Genomic DNA, 27,540 nt, shown 5'->3' on the forward strand with positions numbered 1-27,540 from the left:
AGAAGATCATTTTTAAGAAGATACCATAGTCACTGACTATTTTCAGCCCTCATACAATGTAGTTAGGTGGAGATTCTTACTGAACTTCTAAGATGCTTGAGGCTTTCTCCCATGCTGCAGAAATGCAACCATTAATCCAATATTTCCACAGTGTGCAGAGGAGTTGAGAAATGAGATTATATTCACAAAAGTAAGAACTTTCAACTGGCATCATGAAGTCATTACAAATAATTCAACTACACAATGTTGGGGAGCTTTAGGATACAGCAGGTTCAACTTTTATATTAAAGTAACTCAACAAAAATAAATCAGTTAGCTTTTCAAAAAATCACCACCTGAGCAAATTGTTCGAGTTGCCAGATTGTTGCCAAGGTAACTTGACACTCTGGCTGGATTCTGTTATTTCAACGTGTGTTCTCCACACAATTATGTGCACATATAATACCATCTCAAATCCAAACCCTCATCTAATTGACCTTTTATTAAAAAAAGAAAATATTCTCTGACAAAAACTAATGGGGCAGAAATTCCGGCTTCCCGGGTCCGTACTAAGTGTCTACAGACCCGGGAAGGCATCGCAAAAGTAGTACGTGCATAGCCTAAGAGTTTTAAAATACACAAAAACATTTTAAAATAAAATTATAAAAGCACATTTTATTGTTAAAAATCTTCCCCACTATGATAAATTTATTTTAAAGCATAATTTAAAAAAAAAATTTAAATCGGAAAAATAGATATCTTTTATAATACATAAATAACTTTAATTTAAATTAATAAAAATATGTGGTGTATTTATTGGTTGTGTGTGTTTTGGGGGTTGTTTCTCATTTATAATAATTGGAACCAACTTACGGAGTTCCCATTATTATGAATTAGAACATACTTTACCTGATTGGCTGCCCAGAGCCATGTGACTGCAGCTCCAGCCCTGCGCATGTCCTGACGTGCATGCGCTGTGATGTGTTTCAGTGGACGCCTCAGGACCGGGAACTCGCGTTGATGCAGCAGGATAAGGTAAATGCGCATTTTTCTAAAAGTTTTTTTACCCGATCGCCCGCGGAAAGCAGCCGATCGGGATTTCTGGGCCATTAATTACACTGTATGAAATTGATATTTACTGCACTGCATTCTTTTCAGTCTCGTTTGCCTCTAGCATCCCCTATACAATTACTAATGAAACATAGAAATTAGTTAAAGATCAAGATAAATCGTTCTTCATCTTAATAAAATGTTATCTGAAAGTTGTAAAGCAGTTGCCACTGTTAGCAGCTCATAGCGATTTCTAATGATAGGATTCATTAATATATAAAATTACTTTGGAAATATAATCAGAACTCAATGGCTGTATTTTGTTATTCCTAGCATTCATTTGTAGCATAATTCCTTTGAAATCTGTCCTTTGTCCAATGAGGTTTAAAACATTTGAATGATTAATATTAAAATTTTAAAAAGAGGAGGCTAAGGACAAGATGCCATTTTTGTAAAGCTAATGGCAGGGCGGACCAACATTGCCAGCAAATTTTGGATATTCATATTTAACCGCGCATCTGCTTCTCACCTGAAGTTGCTGCACCATTGTTAAATATACTATTCATGTATAAATATATACGTAGGATTAGGTAATCTCATGATTAAAGTTGTTGCTCTCTTTTTACTTCTGGATTTGTACTGTAGCTAGAAATGACAAAATGGTTAAGTTGGTCTTTCCCAGGATGCTTTAAGGTTTAATGTATCCAGGTACAATTTAACTGACTATGCTGGTTAACTTTAGCTAAAAGTGCAGGATGAGTGATTCATATCTGTTTGACTGGACTTTGTCAATACATTGTGAAATGAGACAGGCTCAAGGTAACGATAGGAAGTGGGACAGTAGGCCAGGATGGTGGACAGATTGGCATCTGGTGATTTGATTGGAACTATTTCATTTAGGGGTCTTGTCAGACTATAATGAATCATCTAGGAGAGTATGCATGACTAGACGCCGAGAAAAGATTTCGAGCTTTTGTAGAGAGAGACGAGACAAAAGGTTCGACGGAGGTTGTGTTCGACGAAGGATAAGTGGGGCAATTTTGTTTATTTGTCTGTGTGACTACTGCTTGGAGACAGAGTGTGTCAAGACTTGGTCGAGCATAATAAAATGTTTAAGTTGCAAGCCATATTTAAATTCTCTTGCACCATTTACCCATAAACAATTAGCCCTACTGTTGTTTTGACAGCAAATTCTGGCCCAACATACAAATAGAAACAATGGTAATTAATACCCTGAGTAAATATTGCATGGCAATCAATTCAGGTGCTGGACACTTCTAGGCTCAATACCTCCACCAATCCTTCATGGTCAAATTATCTCTGCAACAGTCAATAAATATATATATTTTTAAAGTGAGAAATACACTTTTTCCTAAAAAATGATAACGTTAAATCATAACCATTTCTAATATCTTGATTCCTAGAATGGATACTGATGAGCAAAGTCACTCCCTAGTGAATCATAGACTAAACTAAAAGGGAATACACAAGTAGAGAAAAAGGTAAGTAAAGAAGCACAGTAAAAGGTAGAGGTAAAGGTACTTTTGTTATCCCAAGGACCCCTATATTTGGGCTGGATGATGTAGAACCATTTCCTGTTCCCAGTAATCCTGCAATGATGCACGATATTCCTTCAATGAAGATCCCTCTAGAAAACAAAGGAGTGTTCCAGGTTATCATCGGTCCTGTTCAGACACAGGGGGATAGTTAATTTTTCTCTTTAAATAAAGTTTTAAGCTTTAAGAATTTGGTAACCTAGGGAAGACCTTTGCAGCTCAGTGACATCAACTGTGATAGAACATGAACAAATACCTGCCTCAATTTCTGGTAAGTCTTCACAATACTTAAAAATACCATGCCCACAATACACTGGTTATATTCTATACTTTGAAAAACTGTTGTTAGTTAACTGGGTTACTATCGTGTAGGAGATTCTCAATATTTTACTGATCTGAGGTTAGTAACCTAGCTTAAATTCAACCCAATTCAATACAAATTAACAAATCAGTATAAATGAGTCTGTTCACAGAATGTATTGAAGAAGAGAGATGTACCTGTTTAAGGCATGGATCGGTGGTGGTGGAGCCCCAGCCAACCTAGCACAGGCATAATAATCACCTATAGATTCAATGATACCAGCTAGTGTCGCACTGAACATTCCCAGCACTCCAGCTACTGTGACTGTTGGTAAACCCCACTGACCTGCAAAAATCAAAACAACCTTTTGAAGAACATTTGAAAAAGAGCATGCCTACCTTTAACAAAAATAATGCATTCTTTAAAATAAAAAGTTGCTTTCCAGGTTGCTGAAGTTTAAATTCAAAGCACATGTTTACCTTTAACCAAATTAATATCCAATATTAAAATAAAAGCAACAGCTCATGTTTGATCTTACACTAATATTTTATCCTTTCTTATAAAAATGCAAAAATGGGTTCATAGCAAAGTCAGTAGCCTGTTTTATACCATGTTGATTATGGACTTCAAAGGAAAATAAAATAGTGTGTAGTGTAAAACAGGTTGTCGATTTTGTTATGAGCCCATTTCACGCTCCTGGCGTAGAGCAATTTCACCCATAGAGATCAGTTATTAAAAAAATTTAATTTGAGGAGTTACTATGCATGTTCCTTTTTTCCAGCACATTATAATCAGATTTTATATAAACCATTCCTTTTCTCTGTCACTTACATGGATATGGCAAACGAAACCAGGGCGCAGTTGACATTATTTCACCTCTGGCATCAGTTCGGGCTTTGAATCCATACTGATCAGGATTTTTTGGAAATACATCAGTGAGAGTTAAAATATAGCAAATTAGCCAGACAACCAAGATGGCCATTATAATCTAGAAAAAAAAGCAGAGAGACAATTATTGCAGGCGAAAGTCTCTATCGCAGGATTTATTTATAATACAGGAGTAAATTTATAAAGTTTCCCAGAAAAAAATTACATGACAAGTCCCAACAATGTGTGTTTAGATTCACCAGAGTGCTTTTCTCAGTGCATTACAAACCTGATAAATTAAATATTCCAAAACTGTCAAGTCTTACACCCATTCAGAAAGTCACTCATTTAGATTAAGAATGTAGCCTATTTTGAGGAGTACAGCTCCTTGCTCTTAATTGTGATCTGTCGTTCATAACTCTCAGCAAATTTCCCTGCTGTTTGGGTGCTCCAGTGTAGAGAGTAGCATTAATTATCTAAATATTAAAAAACATAAAGCATTTTACTCATTTCCTCTGAAAACTAAGTTATATTAAATGCTCATCTTCTTGAAAGAAACCATCAGGGGCCTTTGGTTTAAAAAAAAGTTATTTTATTTTATGCTCAAGCTAAGGACTTACTTGGTCCTAGACACAGCATAAAATTCGGGTCCCCTGAATCCAGTTAGGATGAAACACTGGGCCAGAAATGACTATAGCCAGTGAACAAATGGCACCGTAAGTTAGACTAGCCTTTGTCCATTAAATTTCTATGAGACTTTGCACTGGAAGGGAGATATCGAAATGGTGCAGCACACTCTACGGCGATCTGGGTGAACAGGGCAAGAATCTCCTTACTAATCAGATTGAAATATTGTGAAATGAACAGTGCAGATTCTGAAGCAGGAAATGCAAGTCTGAATTCACTGTTCTATGTCAAATCAGAAAATGAAAGAGAGGGAAAGAAAAATTGGATGATGAAAAAAAGAGAAAAAGTAAAAAATATATTTTTTTTAAATCTCTAACAACAATTAGCAGCTGAAGGAGTGAGATTCCACACGTAAGAATTAATTTTTAATGCCAGAGAAGGTGTTTATGCAGTAATTAAGATTTAGCACATAGTTAAAAAGAGTACTTAGACTGAAATGGATAAGCACCAACTTTTTGTGGCGGGTTTAGCTCACATCTACCATGCAAGTACAGGAACTTCATGCCGTTCAATGCATCTAGAATGACGAGTCAGACAACGAAATGCCATTTTTGCAAAGCTAATGGCGGAGTGGTGCATATCGCACAGCAATTTCTGGAACTTTGCATTTAACCACACATCTACCCTCACCTGAAGTCATTTATGTGCGATTCGGTGAGCACCGTTAGCCTCTCCATCATTTTGACAGTAAATTCTGGCCCATTGTTTTTAATATGCCTACATCCAGTTGTATAATAAATTCCTTAAAATGTTATAATTCATAAGGAACTCCATGATAACCATTATTGATTTTACCCGATATGCTTAGTCCTGAATTAATATCAAGCTGAAAGGGTATTAAGGTCTGGATAAAGCAGGTGAGTTGGGCCTTGCCTTTAGAGTAATAACTTGTCAAAAGCATGGGTATTGGTCTCGGGTCACGTGAGTGACGAACAATTATATAGTTAGCATGGAGCAATTAAATCTACCTGATGGACAACAATGTTGAAAATCTTTATATGGATATTGATAGATGAATTATTCCATTATGATTTTTTTTTTTAAAAACACAAGTATCTTTAGATATTCTGAATGCCTAATAGAATATGAATACCAAATACATCATAAAATAACCAAAAGGTAACATCACATAAATTCACCCAAAATAATAATTCCAATATCATAACTGCAAACTACCCAGAAGAGAGCAGAGTAAAAATGCTCTGGCAGCATGGAGCAAACCATTAGCTGGATCGAGGTCTGTGCAATGGAGCAAAGACTTAATCTGTTTTCGTAGCGGGGAGCAGAAGTGGCCAGCATGAAGTCTGGGGCAATCAGGTTAAAAAGAGTGAGCAAGTCTGGTATCCAAGGTGGAGAATGGCAGCTCGGATTGGTGAGATGGAAACAAAAGTACAGCCTGGGGCTCGTGATGATTACGAGTGGAGGTGGAATCAGAACACTCTGTTGGCACACTGAGATGTCTATTTTTCTTCTCTTGCATTAGGTGCAAAAGGCAGCCAGCTAAACAAGGCCAGAGGAAAGAGTGTGCCTGAGGTTAAAAGATACTGCTGATGCTTCTCCGGTTCATCTAATCATAGAGAAATGGCTGGAAGAGAAAAAAATAGTGCTGTTGGAATGACTGGACAGCGATGGATATGTTTGATTCACTGAATGTTTTATGCATATTATGTATTGATTTTATTTTACAAGTACATAGCAAGATGATGAGTAAATATAATTGAAATTGGGGAGACAAGGAGATAAAACCTAACAAAAGTAGAAAGGAAGGGAAAAGTGTAATACCGAACGAGGAAGAAGAACTGATAGCAAACTCAAGAATATATGAATAAATTATTTCAGTTTCACTATCATTTGAAGCTTCTTTTCAAGTTGTGTTGCTTGCCTATGCCCTAACTATAGTGTAGTTAGATACGCAACTTGAAGGATCTTCAATTAGAAGAATTCATTATACATTTCATGATTCCACTTAGCCGTCCTTTCACAACCCGAGTAATGTTAAATAATCTAGGGTTAGATGAATATTTAATTTGTTTCTGCAGGCTATACCAAAATCAATTAATGCATAATCACAAGTGCCTGTTTTTATAAAGAATTGAACAGCAGGTTGAAGATCATCAGCACCAGCATAGATGATGTTATGATGTCTGCATGCTGAACATATGTTTGGGGAACATTTTTTATTCGTTCATGGGATGTGGGCGTCACTGGTAAGGCCGGCATTTATTGCCCATCCCTAATTGCCCTTGAGAAGATGGCGGTGAGCCGCCTTCTTGGATCGCTGCATTCCTTGCTTGCTGCTGAAAAGTCTGCATGTGTGCTGATAACAGGCAAAGAAAGAATCAGCTGTGGGTGTTATGCTTCCTATAGTAAAATAGCCTACTGATACTTGCTGCTTAAGTATGAACAATGGGCAATTGAGTGAGCTACCAGAGAACAGTGAGTGCTTGTGGAATTATCCCTGCACACGTCTGAGTGTTGAGCAGAGATGGTGGAGGGCTCTAGTCAGTTCTGCAGTAGCCAAGACAGTTATTGAGGTACATAATATCTAATATAGGGTGGCACTTTGGCCAGGGTATGAAACAGACGATAGTGAACCAGCTATCCATTATACACCCTGCCATATTTTCCTTTCCATTGAAATCAAGTGAAAGGAAAATTAGATTGGTATTTAACAGACAGAGAGTCGGTCTGCCTCTTACCCTTTTACAATACTAAAGTTGTAATTTCTGCCCACAGGGTCAAACCAATGTAAAAGTAACACCTGTAACTGTTACACTGGTCATCAAGAGTGCAATCAGAAGTCAACTTATGCATGATATTGCACAGTAATTGAGACAGCTCCAAAGTTCAGATATTTGATTTTTCTACAGTAGGTGGAACTCATTTTGAAGTATTTGCATTTTTCAGACTTTGTAGAGAGTCTGAAAATAAATGCTTCTGCAAACATATTGATATAATTAATCATATTTGTTGCTGTTGGAAAGCCAATTTCAGATTTATTTGCATAATTTAAAATGCCTGTAAAGCAAAAGGCTTTAAAATTGATTCTGGGTACATCTATAGAAGTGAATAATCTAAATTATATTTGAACAGTTAACAGTTGTTTTTTTCCCCAACCCATTATCTAAAAGGTCCAATTATTTAGATTTATTTTTAGATGTTTAGTTTTGTGGCATACTCCAATTTATATGTATTCCAACATTGGTAAATAATTCAAAATTCAAATCAAATTCTTCATAGATTTCAGAACAGAGTGAGAGAATGTAAAATTGGAATCAACTGAGATTTTCTGATTAGTTATCTTGGATTTGAGCATAATTTTTACCGGAAACATTTTGAAGATTTGTATCTTCACTGTTGTGCATCCACGTCCACGTTTAAAGCCAGGCATTAAGAAATTCACATTGCGCAGGTATTGGGCAAATAATACGATCAAAACAATAGTTCTAAAAAGTGGGGGGAAAAAATACATGTTTTTAATGAATGCAGTGAGCATATTGATGTTACCTGTAAACATTATTAACTTATTCATTGCCTAATGTGCTACTGAATAGCAGATATTTTATCCTGCAATAGTATATGTCTGGCAGTCAAACCTATGTTTACTTAAAACCAAAACGCATTTGAATCTAACTTGTACATTCACTTCTACATTGGAGGGGATGTTCATTTGTGACATGGTTGCTGGTTTTACTGCTAATAACCTGTGTAATTATATGTTAATCTTTTGAAGTGAAAATTGAATTGCCTATTTTGTCATATGACAGAAATGTGAAGGACGACACTTCTGCGTCTCTGCAAGAACCACAATTTTAGATCATGATGGTACTGGGTAGTATCCTGGTCCCACTTCCCTGACAGTCCCTGCATCATGCACTGCATGTCAACATTTGATGCTGGGTGAACACACGCTGGTGGGGCTGTACAATTATATGTAGGGGAACTACATGACTCATATTCTAAAAGAATTAGGAAACTAAGAATATATTGGTTCCCATCAGATACATTGACCGGGAATTTCGGTTAGCGGGCAGGATTAGTGGGAAAGTGATTGTTCTTCCAAAGCGGGTCAGGACCCCACTGCCACGTGCCTTTCCCAATGTCATGTCTGTCAATGCTGAGCACACCCGACCGGCAGTGGCAGGGGATCACATTAAAATGATTAGCATTTAGTTGCCAGATGCTTAACAGCCTTTCTTCATTTACCTTTTGGGGCCAAAATTACCTCCGACCCAAACGGGGCAGATTATTTTAATTAATTGAATATTCTCCACGCAAATCCATGGGGAGGAGAATAGAGGGAAATTGGCCTCTTTAACTTTTTAAAAATTTGTCCGGGCAGTGTTTGGGGTGGCTGAGGGGCGTAAGTGTTTTATGAATAGGGCGGAAGACGGGCGGTGTCACGAGCGCCACGCTGAGCCACTCTGCAGCCACTTTAGTGGTGCCGGCCCGTGTCTTTTACTTCATGACCACGGGATCCCTGCTGTGCGCAAACCATGACTGTCAAGTGGAGGAGTGAGTTCAGTGGCCATTACTCCAGCTGATTACTTGACAGCTTTAAGTGTACATTAAAAGCTCCCACCTGAGTAATATTCACTTTCCTTAAGCAGAAGCTTTTTCTCATTCCATTTTCAGCATATATTTTTCAGACCTTCCACTTTTCCAACCATTCTCACCTCATTGGAAAAACTTTCTCATCATTGACAGAATGCTTCTGTCATCTCTACTTCACCTGCCAGTTATTCCATCAACGTGGGTGCCCACTCAACCTTGCTCATCAGAATCCAACCACAATCAACCCCAACACCAGCAGCACCAGGCACACCAACCTTTTCCGCAATCAACTGATGCTGCATAGGACAAAAGGCATCAGCACTCGATCACATTGTTGCCCGGGAGACCAAGGATGGCCTCACCATGGACAGATTTACTTCAGTTGATGCTGTACATCCTGGCTGCCACATGATGCACCAGGTTGGCACCGCCTCACACCAGCACAATAAAGCATCATTATAATGCAAAAAGCCATTCTTTTCACATACATCACCATTGTGTGTATACTGTTATATCTCACCATTCATTGCAAATCACTAAGCCACTTCCAAAGGGGCACACAAATCTGTCCAAGAAAGCAAAATGTTGAAAATAAAGATTTCAATGTTTGACAGAAATTTCACCTGAACATTGGCAATAACAAACAGGTGCCTACCATTGTGTGTTGTTAGTTGGTATGATTTGACTAGGATGAGTGTGAGGGGTGGCTAGCGAGATGAGAAGTGAAAATGTAGAGAGAGAGGGATGAGTGGAAGTGCAAGGTAAGTAGGTGTGAGTAAGGATGTGCAGGAGTAGAGTAGGGAAGGCAGAGTGATGAGGTTGTGTGTGGCTTGGAACTAACATTTCGTGATCTACTGAGATGATTGAAACGTTGGCAGCACTGCACCCAGGTTCTCCTGACCACATCCCAGCTTGTGCTCTCCTCTGCAATGTGCAAACAGGCTGTGTTGATCCCCTGGGGAGGCCTCTTCCACCCATGGGAAGGGAAGAGGACCTCCCTGCGTGCAGTGACTCCCTACATAAGCATATGGAGGGAGTCATGGGAGAGACTGGGTGCAGCCCTGCACCTCTGTGCAGTGCTCGTCAGTGTTTGCAGCACCTCAATGCTGTAGAACACGGACAGCACAAATGTCACGATGGTCCCTTTAAGGAAACCGGCAGATGATGTGTCATGAAATATCATCAGACCCGCTTCCTCTAACTGGACCGGGTAACGTGCTGGGCGGGCTTAATAAAGCCAATCAATGTAAAACCATTTTGGGGATGGAGCCAGCAGCGGGGTTGGGACCTGCCACCGACAGATGACCCACCGAGGTAAGTAAAATCGCGGCCTTTGTTTTGGACTTCACTTATGGATGTGCTGCACCCAATATATTCCAAGCTGATTCCTGCATCGATGTCAGGCAAGGTCAGGAGTTGGATCTGTTGTGGTATCACTGCTGAAAACCCAGCCAGGTTCACAAACAAACAATGGTCATTTGGGAAAGACAACAGAGGTTGAGCATATCACTGCAAAGTGTCAACACCTTTGTTAAGAAAACAGGTATGGAAGAAAGATAACAAATGAAGGTTGGCTGCAGAATTCAGTTCCTCTGCAATCCTCGTCTACATGCGCTTGTTAAAGTAAGGGAGGGCACTGCTGGTAATAGCATATTTTCTGTTATGCAGTCAGTGCTGACAGCTCATGACATGGGTCAGATGCAATTTGGAGCCAGTCTATTGTGTTTTAAATGAAACTATGGAATGGCATCGCATTTCACATACCCTCTAGTTTCATGACCTCTGGGGACAGGATTAGTCAATTCAAGTGCCAATCAGCAGAGTCTCAGGATAGATTTGTGATATGGATCTTCATCTTCCTTAGTCCAGGGACTGGAGGTTTTTTTTAAATGTTTCAGATGTTTAATGCTTTAGATTATTACAATTAATTCTTTTGGTTAGCGTAATTATTGCTATGTAAAAAGTGAAGCAAATACTGTACTCACAACATAGAAATGCCCCAGTGCGACCCAGCTTTTTCTCCAGCCGCTTGAAATACAGACAATCCGATCAGGGCGACTGTAGGGGTGACTGTGAGTGGTCCAATGTAACTAAGCAGAGCTCCTGGAAGACCCACAAAGCCAATCATCACTTCAACCAAGCTGGATATAATAATTGCACCTTGTATCTGTATGATTGAGAGAAATGCCAGCAATAAACTAACACTGCACAGAAATTAAGTTGTTGCTCAAGTAAAATGCTGTAACTGAACAGTACTGTTAAATATATCATGGTATTGTTATTAATATAGTACTAATATTCAGTAACACATATACCTACAGCACAGTATTGAAACTGATGGACTAAACTATCAAAAATAGAATATTTACTATTTTAAAGTTTTTTTTAAATTGCAGTTCCTCTACTAGTAATAGTATTGCAGTGAAACTTAGCACTCAACTTATGATGGAAACTACTGATAAAAAGATAAAACTATTTTGTCAGTCATGGCCTAATCTTTCCCGAAATACAAATTTCTTAATGCAATTTACTCAATATCCATTTGGACAGCAGTTACAGTATTTCATCCCGGTGAGATTTAGTGGGAAAAAGAAACAGGAGAAGAAATTCAAACAACTACCCAACCTACAGGATTTGCAGTGCTTGTAGAAAGTATAAATATATGATGCTCATTTCACAGTCTCTCCAGACAGTGGGGACTGGAGTACACTAGGGGAAAGAAGGGAAAAAGAGCAGAAAAAACAGATTGAATGAAGAGACAAAGGAGAAATTAAAGAAAATACAGAAACCAAGATGAGAATGAACAGAAACTAAGAAAACCAGTCAAGGAAGGTAGAGACGGAAGCAACAAAAAATGTAATAGTACGCTATAAAGATATAATACTCATATTTTAAATGCTTTATGTATGACACAAATGAGAAAAGAAATTCATACAATTTCATTATTTCCATGTCTTTTGTCCATTCCCCTTGTGTTTACTGAAACATCCAGAAGGAAAAATTGGAGTATTGGAGCATTGTTTTTGCATATGACAGTAGACAGTGTTGATCACTGCTGATGGGATGTTTATCTGAATAGTTACTACAAAAACGCTCAGGGAACTCTGATGTACTCCAGTAGGGATCCGTTATCTTCATTAAAATTAATCCACATCATGCACAGTGTCTGCCGTCCTTTCAAATCAAAAATGAAAAGAAACAGAAATCTATTCTACAAAAGTGATGCTGTTAATTGGCACTTACCACCACCACTTCTGTACCTGCTAAAAAAAAATTAAGCATCACTACATGGTGCTTACAAAATGCAATGGAAAAGGGATAAGGAAAACATATTCTGTACATATTGGATAATTATATTTTAGCAGGTCATGGTACGGCACATGAAGCACCCATAATCCTCCACAGCCTGAGCTCGGAGGATCATATTGCAAGGTGTCGTGGAAGCCCCTAAAAGAATCTCGATCTCGTGTTATTCTAAAAATACATTTTAAAAATAATTTGGCTCAATATTTTGGACAGAAGTTACTCGTCACTTCAGTAGTCATGTTATATCAAATTATATGGGGAAGAAGAGAAAAGTTATATTTTCATTGGGTCTCAACAAGAAAGCCATATTATGAACTTTTATGCACTGCTATAATCCGCATAAACAGAAGCAGCATCAAATCTTCACTACTGATATTAAAGTGTTCCTTTAAAGGATTTACTTGTATAAGTTTCAAATTTTTCAGTGAAACCCACAATGCAATGCAGACATTCTTTTCTATCGGGTTTATGCTGGATCTGCATTACATTGTTGCAAGAGTGAAATGCAGGAGCCATTATCGCAAGTGGATTCTGACTGCTTAGGTTTTATACTCCACAGGGCCATTTGTGCGAGTGTACTTTCCATGTGTTTTGAGGTATTCATTGAAACCAATTACCAATTATAGGAATCAAAGTAATACCAGCAAACAACATTGATTTGTAATTAGGATTTAAAAATTTATACAAAAGCCTGTTATGTACAAACATCAAGTACTTTCATTTAAAGTCCTCATCCATTTCAATCTTTAAAAAAGAGACATACATTATTCATTTTGAAATATCAGCTCAAATGGGAACATTCAGTTCAAACTGACCTGAGGCTGATCCACAGGAATAGAGAAGCACAGGTTTAAAACGACAAGTTTCCTTGAGGCTAGCAAGAAGTATTTCATAGCAGGTAAATATTATATATATTTAGATTGCCTGTGTTGGTGTGTTTTTTTAAAAAAAAAGAGAAAATGGGTGTGGGGGAAAGTATTACTTTAAAACAGAAAATACTCCTCCTAGACTCCCGTCACTTTAATGGTTAAACTATTTAAAACTGTTGGACATATAGGCCTTGATTTTAACGTCCCCCCTACCCCACCCTACCTCCAAACCACTGAGCAGGAAAGGATCAGGTGAAGGATTAAAATGTTTTTTAAAAAACGAGATCCTGCCTCAAAGTCACCACGTTCCCAGGCCCTAGACGAGGCTCCCACTTAAATCAGGAGCAAACCTATTGAAGATTCAAAAGTAGGACAAAGGCTGGACCATAGGAGAAGACCAGAAGTTATATTGTATTGTACTAGCAGTCGATTTTCTTGTAGGCATTTCAAAAAGAATGATTGCATTTCTAATGCTTTACTTCTCTTATCCGTGGATACCATATATGGGTTGTGTTGAAAGGCAAAGTCCAATTTCCATAAATCTCCTCTGTAAAAATCAAGGATACAGTGACAGTTAAATTTCAACATGGATTAGAAATTAACGGTGAATAATTAAAGATATTCAAAAGCATCTTCCTTGCATTGAAAAAGTTATCAGGCTGAGACACTGACTCATCTGAAATCTGGAGCCAAATTGTGCAGTTACTCATTTTTAAAGACAGCTTGGTTTTAACTTCCTGATTTAGCAAATCTGATACTTACTGAAGTGATTTGCAGGTATATTGTTTTAAACTTGAAATAATGAGAATCTAATGTCCCTCATATGGGGGTGGGTGGGATGGGGGGGTGGGGTGGTGAAGGGCTAGAAGAGAAAGAGAAGAGAAATCTGGAATGCATTGCCTGAAAGGGTGATGGAAGCAGATTTAATAGTAACTTTCAAAAAGGGAATTGGAAAGGAAAAATTTGCAGGGCTATTGGGAAAGAGTAGGGGAGTAGGACTAATTAGGTAGCTTTTTCAAAGAGCCAGCACAGACACGATGGGCCTAACCCACCCTGCCCCATTTTGTATGGCTTTAGATCATGTGGATGCCAATCTCACTGGCTCCTGGTACACTACAGACCTATACTTTGTGTGACATCATCATAGTTCACACCAAAAAGTTATTTAACTTTAGGAGTAGAATACCAAGAAAGCCTGATTTGCTAGTGACAATACTCTCCTTAAATATATGCAGTATGATGCAATTGTCACATTAAGATTTTCAAATAGCTCCTAATACAACTGTGTTGCAAGGATCCCAATATGAGACACTGGATAAATGATTTGATTAGGTGGGGGGTGTTCAGGAGGGGATGGAGAAAAGAAAGGGATGGTGGCAAAGGAGGTTACAGGCATGCAAAGTTCTAAAAGGTACAAAGCTTCCTGAATAGACAACAAGTACTCAAAATTCTGCTCTCAAAGTATTTGCATAATCAGCACATCCTAGATATCCATTTTACATGAATGATATACTAATGTTAATAGAGGGGAAATTTCATGGATATCTAAAGGACAATCCTTGGGCCCTAATTTTAATACAATTAACTGCAAACTGGAAAGCCTTTCTGGTGTCTGGACAATACCTGTAAGTTAAATGGGATCCAACTGGGCAGAAATCTGGTGCAATAGATCACTGCCCATTTTACTGAGTTACAATTATTTTATTGGCATATATCATAAAATATACCCCACTGAACATTAAAAAGTCCAATTTTACTGATGCCAAGATTTACCAATGGCACCTGCCCAGTCCAACACCAGAACTGAACAACCACTCTTCAATGGAATACACAGTACACAGCTTGACATGGCATGCATTGTAGGTATCATTTGTAAAAGTTAATAGAAATCTAATGCCACTGGCCAAGAGGTGTGTAGCCAGTTCATATCCAATACACACGGAGTGGTCTGGCCTGACTTCTTCTGAAGCTTAAGTGCTCACTGCAATGCTTCACGTCTATATATGCACAATGCAATGGCAAGTTTGGGAAGAAACGGGAATGCCCAAATGTGCGCATTCAATAGAAGTTAGCTAGCACAGCTGAGGCAGCATTATTCAATGTTTCTCATTCATGTCAGTTAGATAGAAGGAGAGTGGAAAACGCTTACAGTTCCAGTCATGGAGAGACAGGCAGGAGCCTAGAACTGAGCCATTGTGGCGTCAAGTAAAAATATGCACATACTAAGGAGAGCATCTCAAATAATGGAATGTTTTATTTTGTTTGTGGAAATGCCTAAGTAACTGACTTTGTGTGACAATCTTTCTTATTACTGAATTGAAACCAAAGTGCACTGCCAATCATCGATTGATATCTATACATTAGTCATGGAACTCAAATCCATTCCAAAAAGGCAACAATGAAGAGCATATACAATCTTATTATGCTAATTGATTGGAAATTGCATTCTGATTTGCATACATTGGAACACAGGAACCAATGAGGACTGGATTTTCGGCTTGTTGCTACCTCTGTTCTCACTCCGGAGGGCAGCAATGACGGCGGCAAGCTCTTCCGGGTGGGCGGACAGCTTCCAGCATCCCCCCGGGGGTTTACGGAGACGGTTTCGACGGGGCGCAGAGCATTACCGCCCAGAAGAGGCGAGCCGGTGTGGAACGCCCTGGTTGCAACACCAACTCGATTTTTGGCTCCTGTCCAATCCGTAGCACTCCATAGAGTGCCGTGCTGGGACCACCTGTGAAAGCGGGTGGTCCGAGCTGTAGTGGCTGCAGTGAGGCAAGTAATGTCGACCTCAGGTACGTGTGATTGTTTTTTTTTTAAATTGTTATTGTGATTTATGTTGTGTTGGCATAAGTTATTTATTGGGAATGTTTTTGGTGGGGTTTTTTCCAGGTTTTTTTTTCTCCCCAGGCCTCTCAGAGTGCTCCGAGGCCGGCTGTTTAGCTTGGGATTTTCACATGCTCAGCTGACCTAGTGACCTAAGAGAGGTGTGCAACGCCTTCCTTAGCGCTCTGCTCCACACTCAGGGCCCAGCTGCCCAATTTTGCTGATTGAGGCACAAACTGTTCTCGGGCACAAACTTTACCGCCCCACCGCCATTACCGGCCCGAAATGAGCAAAGCCGAATATCCAGCCCCCTGGTCTTTTTGAATGTTTTGCTCAGGCAGTTCTTATACTTAGTTTTAAGTACCGTCAGGTGGACACTCCCACTTGTCTAGGGCAAGGATAGCTCTGGCAGGAACAAGAAATGCAAAGGCACTTGCTTGAAATAGGGGAAGCCTAAGAAAATCAAAATTTAGAAAAGTTTGCATAATCAGACAAAACGGAATTAAAAAGAGACATGGTTTTGGTGATCTTGATCAGTAACATTGTTGTGCGCTTTGTAGCACAGATCAATTACTTACTTTATCAATTCTATCTGAATGAATTGCTTTTTGTTACCAAGTTTAATTAGCAAAGCAATTCTTAATTAAGGATGCTATTCATTTTTAAAGATTAGATTGTGGGCTGCATTAGCAGTGACATTTGGTCCAATTTTACAAAACGTGTTGCCTCTCGCCCCCATTGTAAAATTCATTCCTAAGCGTACAAATCTTGGTTATATTACTGCTGTAGAAAGCATCACCATAACTCCATCTGGAGTACTGTTCACCATTCTTGCTTTAGAGTTTACAGGGGCTAGAATGATGATTCTGAGCATCAAGAATTTAAGTTACGAGGAAGAATTGGAAGTGGGAGCGTGGGGAATGAGTGAAAGAAGTGATTAAGAATATTTCCACCATGGTGAAGGATTTAAACACAAGGGGGCAATGAGTTAAAAATTTAAAAGTTCGGAATAAAAAAGGGAATTAAGGCAGAACTTTACAACAAAAGGACAAACAAAAAAAAAGAGTTGTGAAATAGCAGACAGTATGAGTTGTGGTCAAAGAATTATGTTGGTGAGAGTAGAGTTTGATGGATTTAGTAAGAATTCAAGTAGTGGAGTTGAACTATACAAGAAGGAATGAGTTTGTTAAGTCTAAAGCTTTCCTCCATCCAGTAATATTTAAAAATGAAAGAAAAGTGTGTCACCTCATTCTTTTGTTGAAGAAGTTTGACATACAGCTCACATTTAAGCTTTTCACAAACTCAAGGTGTCATGGTACATCAGTCATTGAAAGCTGGCATGCAGGTACAGCAGGCGGTGAAGAAGGCAAATGGTATGTTGGCCTTCATAGCTAGGGGATTTGAGTGTAGGAGCAGGGAGGTCTTACTGCAGTTATATAGGGCCTTAGTGATGCCTCACCTGGAATATTGTGTTCAGTTTTGGTCTCCTAATCGGAGGAAGGACGTTCTTGCTATTGAGGGAGTGCAGCGAAGGTTCACCAGACTGATTCCCGGGATGGCTGGACTGACATATGAGGAGAGACTGGATTGACTGGGCCTTTATTCACTGGAATTTAGAAGGATGAGGGGGGATCTCATAGAAACATAAAATTCTGACAGGACTGGACAGATTAGATGCAGGAAGAATGTTCCCGATGTTAGGGAAGTCCAGACCAGGGAACACTGTCTAAGGATAAGGGGTAAGCCATTTAGGACTGAGCTGAGGAGAAACTTCTTCACTCAGAGTTGTTAACCTGTGGAATTCCCTGCCGCAGAGAATTGTTGATGCCAGTTCATTGGATATATTCAAGAGGGAGTTAGATATGGCCCTTGCGGCTAAGGGGATCAAGGGGTATGGAGAGAAAGCAGGAAAGGGGTACTGAGGGAATGAACAGCCATGATCTTATTGAATGGTGGTGCAGGCTCAAAGGGCCGAATGGCCTACTCCTGCACCTATTTTCTATGTTTCTATAACAAAATGGTTTACAGACAATACTAATATGGCAAAGTACAACATCCTTCCCTAAATTTTAAGCTCACCAAGGTCAGAAGGTAATGGGAAAGTAACGCTGAGTTTATAGGAGTATTTTTCTTATATTGGTGTAATTCTACAGGGAGTTTAGCCGTGGACGCAGTGCATGGAATAGTGCTTGGTGGCAACATTGGGAGTATAATGCTTTCAAACTTTTGGGAAACTAAAAAGGAAAAGTTGGAGATAATCTAGTAACTTTAATGTAAAGGTTGGTGTCCAAAAAGAACCCTTACAACTCCTAAAGTTTTACTCTGTAAGGGGAAAACGGGAAGGCTTCTCCTCCTACGAGCGGGCCCCCTGATATAGAGGGTCGACACTCGCCCCAACCCGCGGAACAGCCCCCGGAATTAGCAGACAGAGACGAATGGCAAGGTATAACGATCTTTTATTATGAACGTCCGGGAACATCATCACAGTCGCCTGTGAGTGGAGATGCTCTCCGAACAGCACAATCATACAACTTTTATATATTTCAAAAACCCCTCCGTTCCCTGGTAAGACCTCCCTAGATCTCTAATTGGACTACCTTATTCGTGCTACTTTGGATTGACAGGCCAAGACCCTCGTGACCACCTTAGACCATGACTAGAATGACTTCATTAGGTCAGAATTTGTTGATTCTCCTTGGTGCCCGTGAGTCTGCCTCGACCCTCTTCGTAAGGTCTTATCAATGTCTGTTTAGGTTCTCACATCGTATCCTGTCGGAATATTATTGAATTGATAACTTCTGGAGCCTTGGTACTGGAATGTACAAGGCCAAAGAGAGGCCTTTTACCTCCTAAAGGGCCCAAGTTTCCACAAGAAAAGAAACGGGCGCCCCTCCGAGCTGGGCGCCCATTTTTCGCGCAAAAAAAAATCCTCGGTATTCTGCACCTACTTACAGGTCCTCTGGCCCTCGGCGCAGCCAGCACGAGCTGTGGGGGGGCGGAGCCAGGTCCCGGTGCTGAAAACAGTGCCGGGACCTCTGCACATGCGCGCTACAGTCGGCACGCAAGTGCAGTAGCTCCAGGCGCCGAACTGTGTGGGAGGGGCCCGAAGCACGCAGCCCCGACCCAATGGCCTCACTGGGGCTCCTCCCATGGCCAGCTCCTGCTCCCCGCCTGACCAGACCCGACACTCGCTCTCCCCCCCCCCCCCCCCGGCACCGACCCGACCCGACCCGACACCCGCTTCCCCCCCCCCCCCCCCCCGGCACCGACCCGACACCCGCTCCCCCCCCCCGCCGACCAGACCCGACCCGACACCCGCTCCGACCCGACACCCGCTCCCCCTCACCGACCCGAGACTCACTTCCCCCCCCCCCCCCCCCCCGCCGACCAGACCTGACCCGACACCCCCACCGACCAGACACCTGCTCCCCCCGACCCGACACCCACTCCCCCCCCCCCCCGGACCCGAGACCCGCTCCCCCTCACCGACCCGAGACTCACTCCCCCCCCCCCCCCGCCGACCAGACCTGACCTGACGCTCCCCCCGACCCGACACCCACTCCCCCCCCCCCCCCCCGACCAGACACCCGCTCCCCCCGACCCGACACCCACTCCCCCCCCCCCCCCCCGGACCCGAGACCCGCTCCCCCCCCGACTGACCCGACCCGCGCTCCTGTTCCCCGACCCGTCTCCCTCTCCCTCTCCCTCTCCCTCTCCCTCTCCCTCTCCCTCTCCCTCTCCCTCCCTCCCGCTCAGCGGCACGAACAGCTACAGAATTCTCCCTGGCTGAAGCACTTTCACACAGGTAGGAAGATGGTTTATTTAATCTTTTCTTGGCTTATAAATGTTTATTCAGGTTGGATTTATTTGTATAATATTTGTAGAAGTATAAATAAGGATTTATTGTCGAATTTAATGAGTTCCCTTCCCCCCCACCTCGTTCTGGACGCCTAATTTGTAACCTGCGCCTGATTTTTTAATGTGTAGAACAGATTTTTTCAGTTCTACAAAAATCTTCACTGGCTCCATTCTACTTTAGTTTGGAGTACATTTTCACTGTGGAAACTTTCAAATCAGGCATCAGTGGTCGGACACGCCCCTTTTGAAGAAAAAATTCTGTTCTAAACTAGAACTGTTCTACCTGACTAGAACTGCAGAAAAAAAAATGTGGAGAATTGCAATTTCTAAAATAATCCGTTCTCCACCAGTTGCTCCTAAAAATCAGGCACGAATCATGTGGAAACTTGGGCCCTATGAGTCGGTGCAGGAACCAGCACTTTGACCCTTGTCATGCTGGTACCCCTAATGCCAAATTTCTCTTACAACTCAATACAATGGGGTAACACAACTGCAATTAGTACCAGCCAACAGGTTCAGTTTCACCCTCCTGCTGTTCGGAGACGTTTCTATTGGAGGTGAATTTCCTCAGGGTTTCTCCCATTCCCTCACCATAACTTGGTGGAAATGGTTTTCAAAGCATTTTTTATTATTGTCAGCTTTGGCTCAGTGGTAGCTCAGAATTGGAAGGTTGTGCATTCATCTCAATCCAGAGAATTAGGCATATATTTACAATCTATATTAATGGCTTGGAAGAAGGAATTGACTAACGTAGCCAAGTTTGCTGATGATAAAAAGATGGGAGGAAAAGCAATGTGTGAGGAGGACACACAAAATCTGCAAAAGGACATAGACGGGCTAAGTGAGTGGGCAAAAATTTGGCAGTTGGAGTATAATGTTGGAAAGTGTGAGGTTTTTTGGCAGAAAAAAATCAAAGAGCAAGTTATTATTTAAATGGACAAAGATTGCAAAGTGCTGCAGTACAACGGGACCTGGGGGTACTTGTGCATGAAACACAAAAGGATAGTATACAGGTACAGCAAGTGATCAGGAAGGCCAATGGAATCTTGGCCTTTATTGCAATGGGGATGGAGTATAAAAGCAGGGAAGTCTTGCTACAGCTATACAGGGTATTGGTGAGGCCACACCTGGAATACTGTGTGCAGTTTTGGTTTCCATATTTACGAAAGGATATACTTGCTTTGGAGGCAGTTCAGAGAAGGTTCACTATGTTGATTCCGAAGATGAGGGGGTTGACTTATGAGAAAAGGTCGAGTAGGTTGGGCCTCTACTCATTGGAATTCAGAAGAATGAGAGGTGATCTTATCGAAACGTATAAGATTATGAGGGGCCTTGACAAGGTGGATGCAGAGAGGATGTTTCCACTGATGGGGGAGACTAGAACTAGAGGGCATGATCTTAGAATAAGGGGCCGCCCATTTAGAACTGAAATGAGGAGAAATTTCTTCTGAGGGTTGTAAATCTGTGGAATTCGCTGTCTCAGAGTTGTGGAAGCTGGGACATTGAATACATTTAAGACAGAAATAGACAGTTTCTTAAACGATAAGGGGATAAGGGCTTATGGGGAGTGGGCAGGGAATTGGAGCTGAGTCCATGATCAGATCAGCCATGTCCTTATTGAATGGCAGAGCAGGAATTAGTCACTTCCCACCTTAAATGTTTATTTTCTTGTCATTTTAAGTTAAATAACCAACTTTGAAATATGCTGCTGAAAAACATATTTTGAAAGATTTAATGATCTCATGTCAAATGGATTGTAGGGCAATACAAAATCCACAGAGAATGGCGTGAGCAAAATAATTAGGATTGGTGAAGCCCTGCATGGTGAAGAAACTATTGTTATTTGTATTGTTATTGCAGTACAGCAGCGACTAAGGTGCTTGTCTTTTAATTAAACTTTAAAATTGGATTTTTTTAATGGATTCTAAATAAATGGCTGATTTATGGGAAGATAGATGCGTAAATGTGTAGGTTAGCACTCCTTGTGTCTCTGACAGGCTGATAATCTTTTAATCCTACTGATTGAAAAGGGGCCCCAAGTAAAATAAGTTTGGGTCGTCACAATGCAGTTCTTAATGGCAAGGGGCTCACAACACAAAACAATGTGGCAATCTCCTTCAGGTGAGTGCAGGCTCATTCAAACATTGGATTACATACATAGGATATACAGCACAGAAACAGACCACTCCGCCCAACCAGTCCATGTCACCATTCATGCTCCACTCGAGCCTCCTCCAGTCTTTCCTCATCTAAATCTATCAGCACAACCCTCTATTCCCTTCTTCCTCATATGCTTGCCTAGCAACCCCTTAAAAGCATCTATACTATTCACTTCAACCATTCTGGTAGCGAGTTCCATGTTCTCACCACTCTTTGGGTAAAAAAGTTTTTTCTGAATTCCCTAATTGTATTTCTTGGTAACTATCTTATATTGATGGCCTCTATTTATGTTCGTCCCCACAAGTGGAAACATTCTCTCTGTATCCACTCTATCAAACCTTTCTTAATTTTAAAGACCTCTATTAGGTCACCCCTCAGCCTTCATTTTTCAATAGAAGAGAGATGCAGCCAATTCATCCTTTCCTGATATGTATTTCCTCGCATTTCTGGTATCATCCTTGTAAATCTTCTCTGCACCCTCGCCAGTGCCTCGCTATCCTTTTTATAATATGGCAACCAGGATTGTACGCAGTACTCCAAGTGTGGTCTAACCAAGGTTCAATACAGGTTTAGCATAACTTCCCTACATTTCAATTCTATACCTCTAGAATTAAACCCTAGTGCTTGGTTTGCTTTTTTTAATAGCTTTGCTAACCTGTATCATTACTTTTAGTAATTTGTGTATTTGTACTCAGAGATCCCTTTGTTCCTCTACCCCACCTAGACTCACATGCTCCAAGTAATAAATGATCTCCTATTCTTCCTACAAAAATGTAATACTTCACATTTATCTGCATTGAACTTAATTTGCCAATGATATACCCATTCTGCATTTTTAGTAATGTCCTCCTGTAATTTGTTGCAGTCCTCCTCTGTATTGACTATCCCTCCGCTTTCAATTTGGAGTCATCCACAAATTTAGAACATTAATCTTAAATTGGAACAAGCCAATAGATACACCAAACATCAACTTATTTTCAACTACCCACATTTTCTCCTCTTTACAAACTCTACATTTATTTCATAAACATTTCTTCCACCCCCATTGTAATTTTTCACCTTATTTTATATCTGTTGAACTTTTAAAATGAAATCCATTATTTGGATGGTAGTTTTTGTTGTCTTTTTACAGTATTTGAACACTAATTACAGTTGAGAGCAAAGAAGAAATAGAAAGGCAATTATGGACTAATAAATGCAGAGAAACAACCAACTGTGTGCTGTGAATTGTGTGTTTAATGACAACAAAAATGACATTATTGGGGCAGAAATCCCGGCCTCTCGGGTCCGAACGGAGCGTGTACGGACTCGGGAAGGCATCGCAAAAGCCGATTTTCAGCGCACAATGTGCATGCACTAAAAACCGCCTTTTCCGATCTATCAAGCTAGAGCTTGACAGATCTTCCGTATCTTGGCAGCCAGGACATTTGCAAGGGAAAGATTGTGGTATTTACCCATATCTTGCCCAGCAAATGTCCTCAAAACTCTTGCGCCTGATAAAAGCAGGCGCATAGCCTACTTTTACAGGCATAACAGTTTTAAAATACACAAAAACATTTTAAAATAAAATTATAAAAACACATTTTATTGTTTAAAAACCCTTCCCACTATGGTAAGTAATATGGTAAGTTTATTTTAAACCATAATTTTAAAAACTTTAAAAATTGGAAAGTATACATTTTTTAATAATGCATAAATAACTAATTTAAATTAATAAAAATATGTGGTGTATTTTTTTTTAATTAGGGTTTTGTGTGTTTGGGAGTTTTCTCATTCATAATAATGGGAACTCCAACTTACGGAGTTCCCATTATTATGAATGAGAGCATGCTTTACCTGATTGGCTGCCCAGAGCCATGTGACTGCAGCTCCAACCCTGTGCACGTCCTGATGTGCACGTGCTGCGATGCGCATTCAGTGTAGGCCTTAGGACCAGGAACTCGCGTGGGCGCAGCAGATTTAGGTAAGTGCGCATCTTTAAGTTTTTCCCTTGATCACCTGCAGGAAGCAGCCGACCAGGATTTCTGGGTCAATATAAGCCAATTCAGTAATTGCATGTGCATGCGTTATAGCCAATGGGTTTACTTTTGAAATGTAGTTACAATTGTTATGTACGTAAACACGACTACAAATGAATGACCAATTTATTTTTGGCAGTGCTGATTAAAGGGAAGAACATTGACCAGAAGATCAGAGGTGTCCTGGTCAACATCCCTTCCTCCACTAAAAGCAGATTAAAGTCCCAAGTGGAAATTGATTGATATGTTTGCCTCAAAGCAAAAGTAACCATACTTAAAGGTAATTTATTGTATCCCAGATGCAATCAAACCCAATATTATAAGATTTGCCAGGGGGAAAAAAAATGACACGGTACTACAGCAACCAATTTCCCTGCAAGCAGAACACCAAACTGTCGAACAAACGATAGAATATGGCACCCAAATCAGGAAAACATAATGCAGATTATAATGCGGTGACACTAGAACATAAGAAATAGGAGCAGGAGTAGGCCATACAGCCCTCAAGCCTGATCCATCATTCAATGCGATCATGGCTGATCCTCAACCTCAACTCTATTTTCCCGTGAGATCGCCATATCCCTCGATTCCCCGAGAGTCCAAAAATCTATCGATCTCAGCCTTGAATATACTCAATGACTGAGCAACCATAGCCCTCTAGGGTAGAGAATTCCAAAGATTCACAACGGTGAGTGAAACAATTTCTTCTTGTCTCATTCCCAAATGGCCAACCCCTTATCGTGAAACTATGACCTCTAGGTCTAGACTCTCCAGCCAGGGGAACCAGCCTCTCACCATCTTCCCTGTCAAGCCCCCTCAGAATCTTATACATTTCAATGAGAAAAACAACTAGAACAAGATCTCAGAGCCAGAACTATGGGCCCAAGTTTCGGGCCGCGCCTAAAACGGCACAGCCCCGACCTGGACGCCCGTTTTTCGGGCCACAAAGTGCGCCTAAAAAAAAACGTACCTATTCTCGGGCTCCTTGCAGGCCCTCTGGAGCCGGGCGCGGCGCAGCACGAGCTGTGGGGGGCGGAGCCAGGTCCCTGCGCTGAAAACAGTGCTTGATTTTCTAAAGTGTAGACAAGGTTTTTTCGAACGTACAAAAATCTTCACTTACTCCATTCTAAGTTAGTTTGGAGTAAGTTTTCACTGCCTAAACTTTGAAAACAGGCGTAAGTGGCCGGACACGCCCCTTTTGAAAAAAAAAATTCTGTTCCAAAGTGAAACTGTTCTAACTGACTGGAACTGGAGCAAACTAAATGCCAAGAATTCAAATTTCTAAGATACTCCATTCTAAACCAGTTGCTCCAAAAAAACCAGGAGCAACTCAGGCCAAAACTTGGCCCCTAAAAGACAGCTAAGTAGTCTGGTTAAAAAAAATCAAGTAAATAAATGATGAAGCATCGGTTAAAGTTTATTCTTTCTGTAACTTTCTCTAATTTTATAAATTAGGTGACTATTATAGAACACATACATTATCAGAGATCTCAAAAGGAAAAAGTAATTTGCATTATTCAGATGGATATAGACGGTTATAAACATTACAAACCTGCATCCAACTGTTGTCTGAATGAGTGTGGTAATTCCCACACAAGCGAAGATGGTACCAATCAGCTGACTGACTGTATGCTGATCTTTTCCAACACATAGTGATTCGGCCATCAGGAAAGGTACAGCTATGGTTCCACTAAAGCAAGCAAAATAATGCTGGAAAACCAAAATTAAAGATTTTTAACAATGTTTTTGTCAATAGGCAATTATCCCAAGTGTTTGTCCAGAAAAAAAAACTATTATATATTTCAGAAATTAATGAAAAAATTAAGAAGATTAAAGCAGGTTAGACATTCAGAAAAATATCAGTAACATTGTTTTCACAAATGTTTCTTCTTTAGGCCTCTAAAACAAAAACTGTGGCTGCTGAAAATGGATTCATATAAAGAGCCCGTTACTGCTGCCAATGGATGTCATACCAACAGTACTTTACTCATGGAACAGTAATATGACATGCTCATATAGAGGAAAAACAGGCTGCCAAATTTATAGGCATCTTGCTAAACCTACAAGTAGATGCGACTAAATAAATTCACTTCCAATATTCCTTGTGATAAAGCAGCTCACCTCAAGTCACCATCTATCTCTAAGGGCCCAATTGAGATGAGGAAGCTATCAGGAATTGAGTCAACCTTCAACCTCCGACTCCACAGAGCAGTGTATTGATACATTGGCATGCAGCACCACCACACCACAAATCTTTAAAAAATTCCAGTAGCTGCTCCATCTGGGCAGAATCACCTCCACCTCCTGTCCTGGCAGACAGATGATGCGAGTGATATTTCTCCTGGGGGATGTTATAAATAGTTTCATTCCTTCAACCCCCCCTTGAGAATTTTTTAGCAAAAAGCTTACAGCAAGGATAAAGTGTCAGGCAATGGAACGAACTGGAGGACAGTAACGAAAGACATCTGACTGATGGACACAAATCCAGTGGGGTACAGAGCATTACAAAAAACAGCACCTGCTGAAATTTTAATGAGATTGAAATATTATGATTAGTATTTCCACTGACATCAACATATGGATGTTCTAAAAAAGATCACACATCAAAGCTAAAAGCAGCATCCAGTATACAAGCCAAATTATAGACCATGGCAAAGATTCCTTGTGCCTTTTGTGATAGGGATTTTAGTTTGTAATTATTTTTTTTTAATCTATGTCTTATACACAACTAGCATGCAAGCAAAATAAAAGGAAAATACCTGAAATCCAAGCAACATACAAAGATACCATGGAGGAACATCTTCGATTTTGTAGATCATATCAAAACCTCTACTTGTCGGAAGTGTGGGTTGTTCTGGACCATTTACATTAATTATATCATCCTGAGAAACATATCATATGAAGCAGAGTAGCCACAATGTAATAACTTGCAAGTAGAAACCATGTTATTGTATGACAATTGTAATTCATATCAAATGTTATAGTATGATCAATATCCAGAACCAAGTGTTTTTCACAACTAAAGTCAAATGACAAAAAATGGTGAATTTCTGACAGGATTTCTGTGAGAGATGGAATTGTACTACCAGAACACATATGACTCTGAAGTTTATTGATATTTTGTTTAACACCTACCCATCCTGAAGGCAGTATCTTATGCTGGGGTAGAATTCTAATGCACTGCCAGCAGTCCAGTTCTTTGCCTAAATGGCCATACTTCAAGTGTGAGCCAAGATTATAAGAGTTAGTAGGCCATTCAACTGGGATGGGGTGACATGATAAGCCAGCCAATTCTGTCCTACCAAGACATCAACACACAAGCGCTCTCAAGCAGGGACCATTGGGTGCCAATCTAGGGTGGAATTATGGTGGTTCCCCCACACCGCCCCCCCCCCTCCGCCCCCCAATCCCAAGGACACTGAAACCAACCACAGTGCCCCAACTGCCATCCCAATTAGCAACTCAGCTTAGACCTATTGCCTCCTGATTTGTAAGGACCAACACAAAAC

The 27,540-nt window shown here is 40.5% G+C and overlaps 1 protein-coding gene across 1 annotated transcript in view; it reads right to left on the minus strand.

Annotated features, from left to right (window-relative positions):
* Positions 1–27,540, minus strand: part of slc23a1 (solute carrier family 23 member 1) — a 132,160-nt gene that overhangs the window by 17,752 nt on the left and 86,868 nt on the right. The window contains exons 5-13 of the mRNA XM_070877661.1: positions 26,791–26,913; positions 25,584–25,741; positions 16,360–16,448; positions 13,649–13,716; positions 10,980–11,161; positions 7,766–7,886; positions 3,718–3,874; positions 3,084–3,231; positions 2,572–2,677 (exon numbers count right to left, since the gene is read on the minus strand). Of these exons, the coding sequence (XP_070733762.1) occupies positions 2,572–2,677; positions 3,084–3,231; positions 3,718–3,874; positions 7,766–7,886; positions 10,980–11,161; positions 13,649–13,716; positions 16,360–16,448; positions 25,584–25,741; positions 26,791–26,913 (1,152 nt within the window). The remainder of the gene's footprint in view (positions 1–2,571; positions 2,678–3,083; positions 3,232–3,717; positions 3,875–7,765; positions 7,887–10,979; positions 11,162–13,648; positions 13,717–16,359; positions 16,449–25,583; positions 25,742–26,790; positions 26,914–27,540) is intronic.

The sequence above is a fragment of the Pristiophorus japonicus genome, chromosome 4 (genome assembly GCF_044704955.1).
Source record: "Pristiophorus japonicus isolate sPriJap1 chromosome 4, sPriJap1.hap1, whole genome shotgun sequence".
Taxonomy (NCBI): domain Eukaryota; kingdom Metazoa; phylum Chordata; class Chondrichthyes; family Pristiophoridae; genus Pristiophorus; species Pristiophorus japonicus.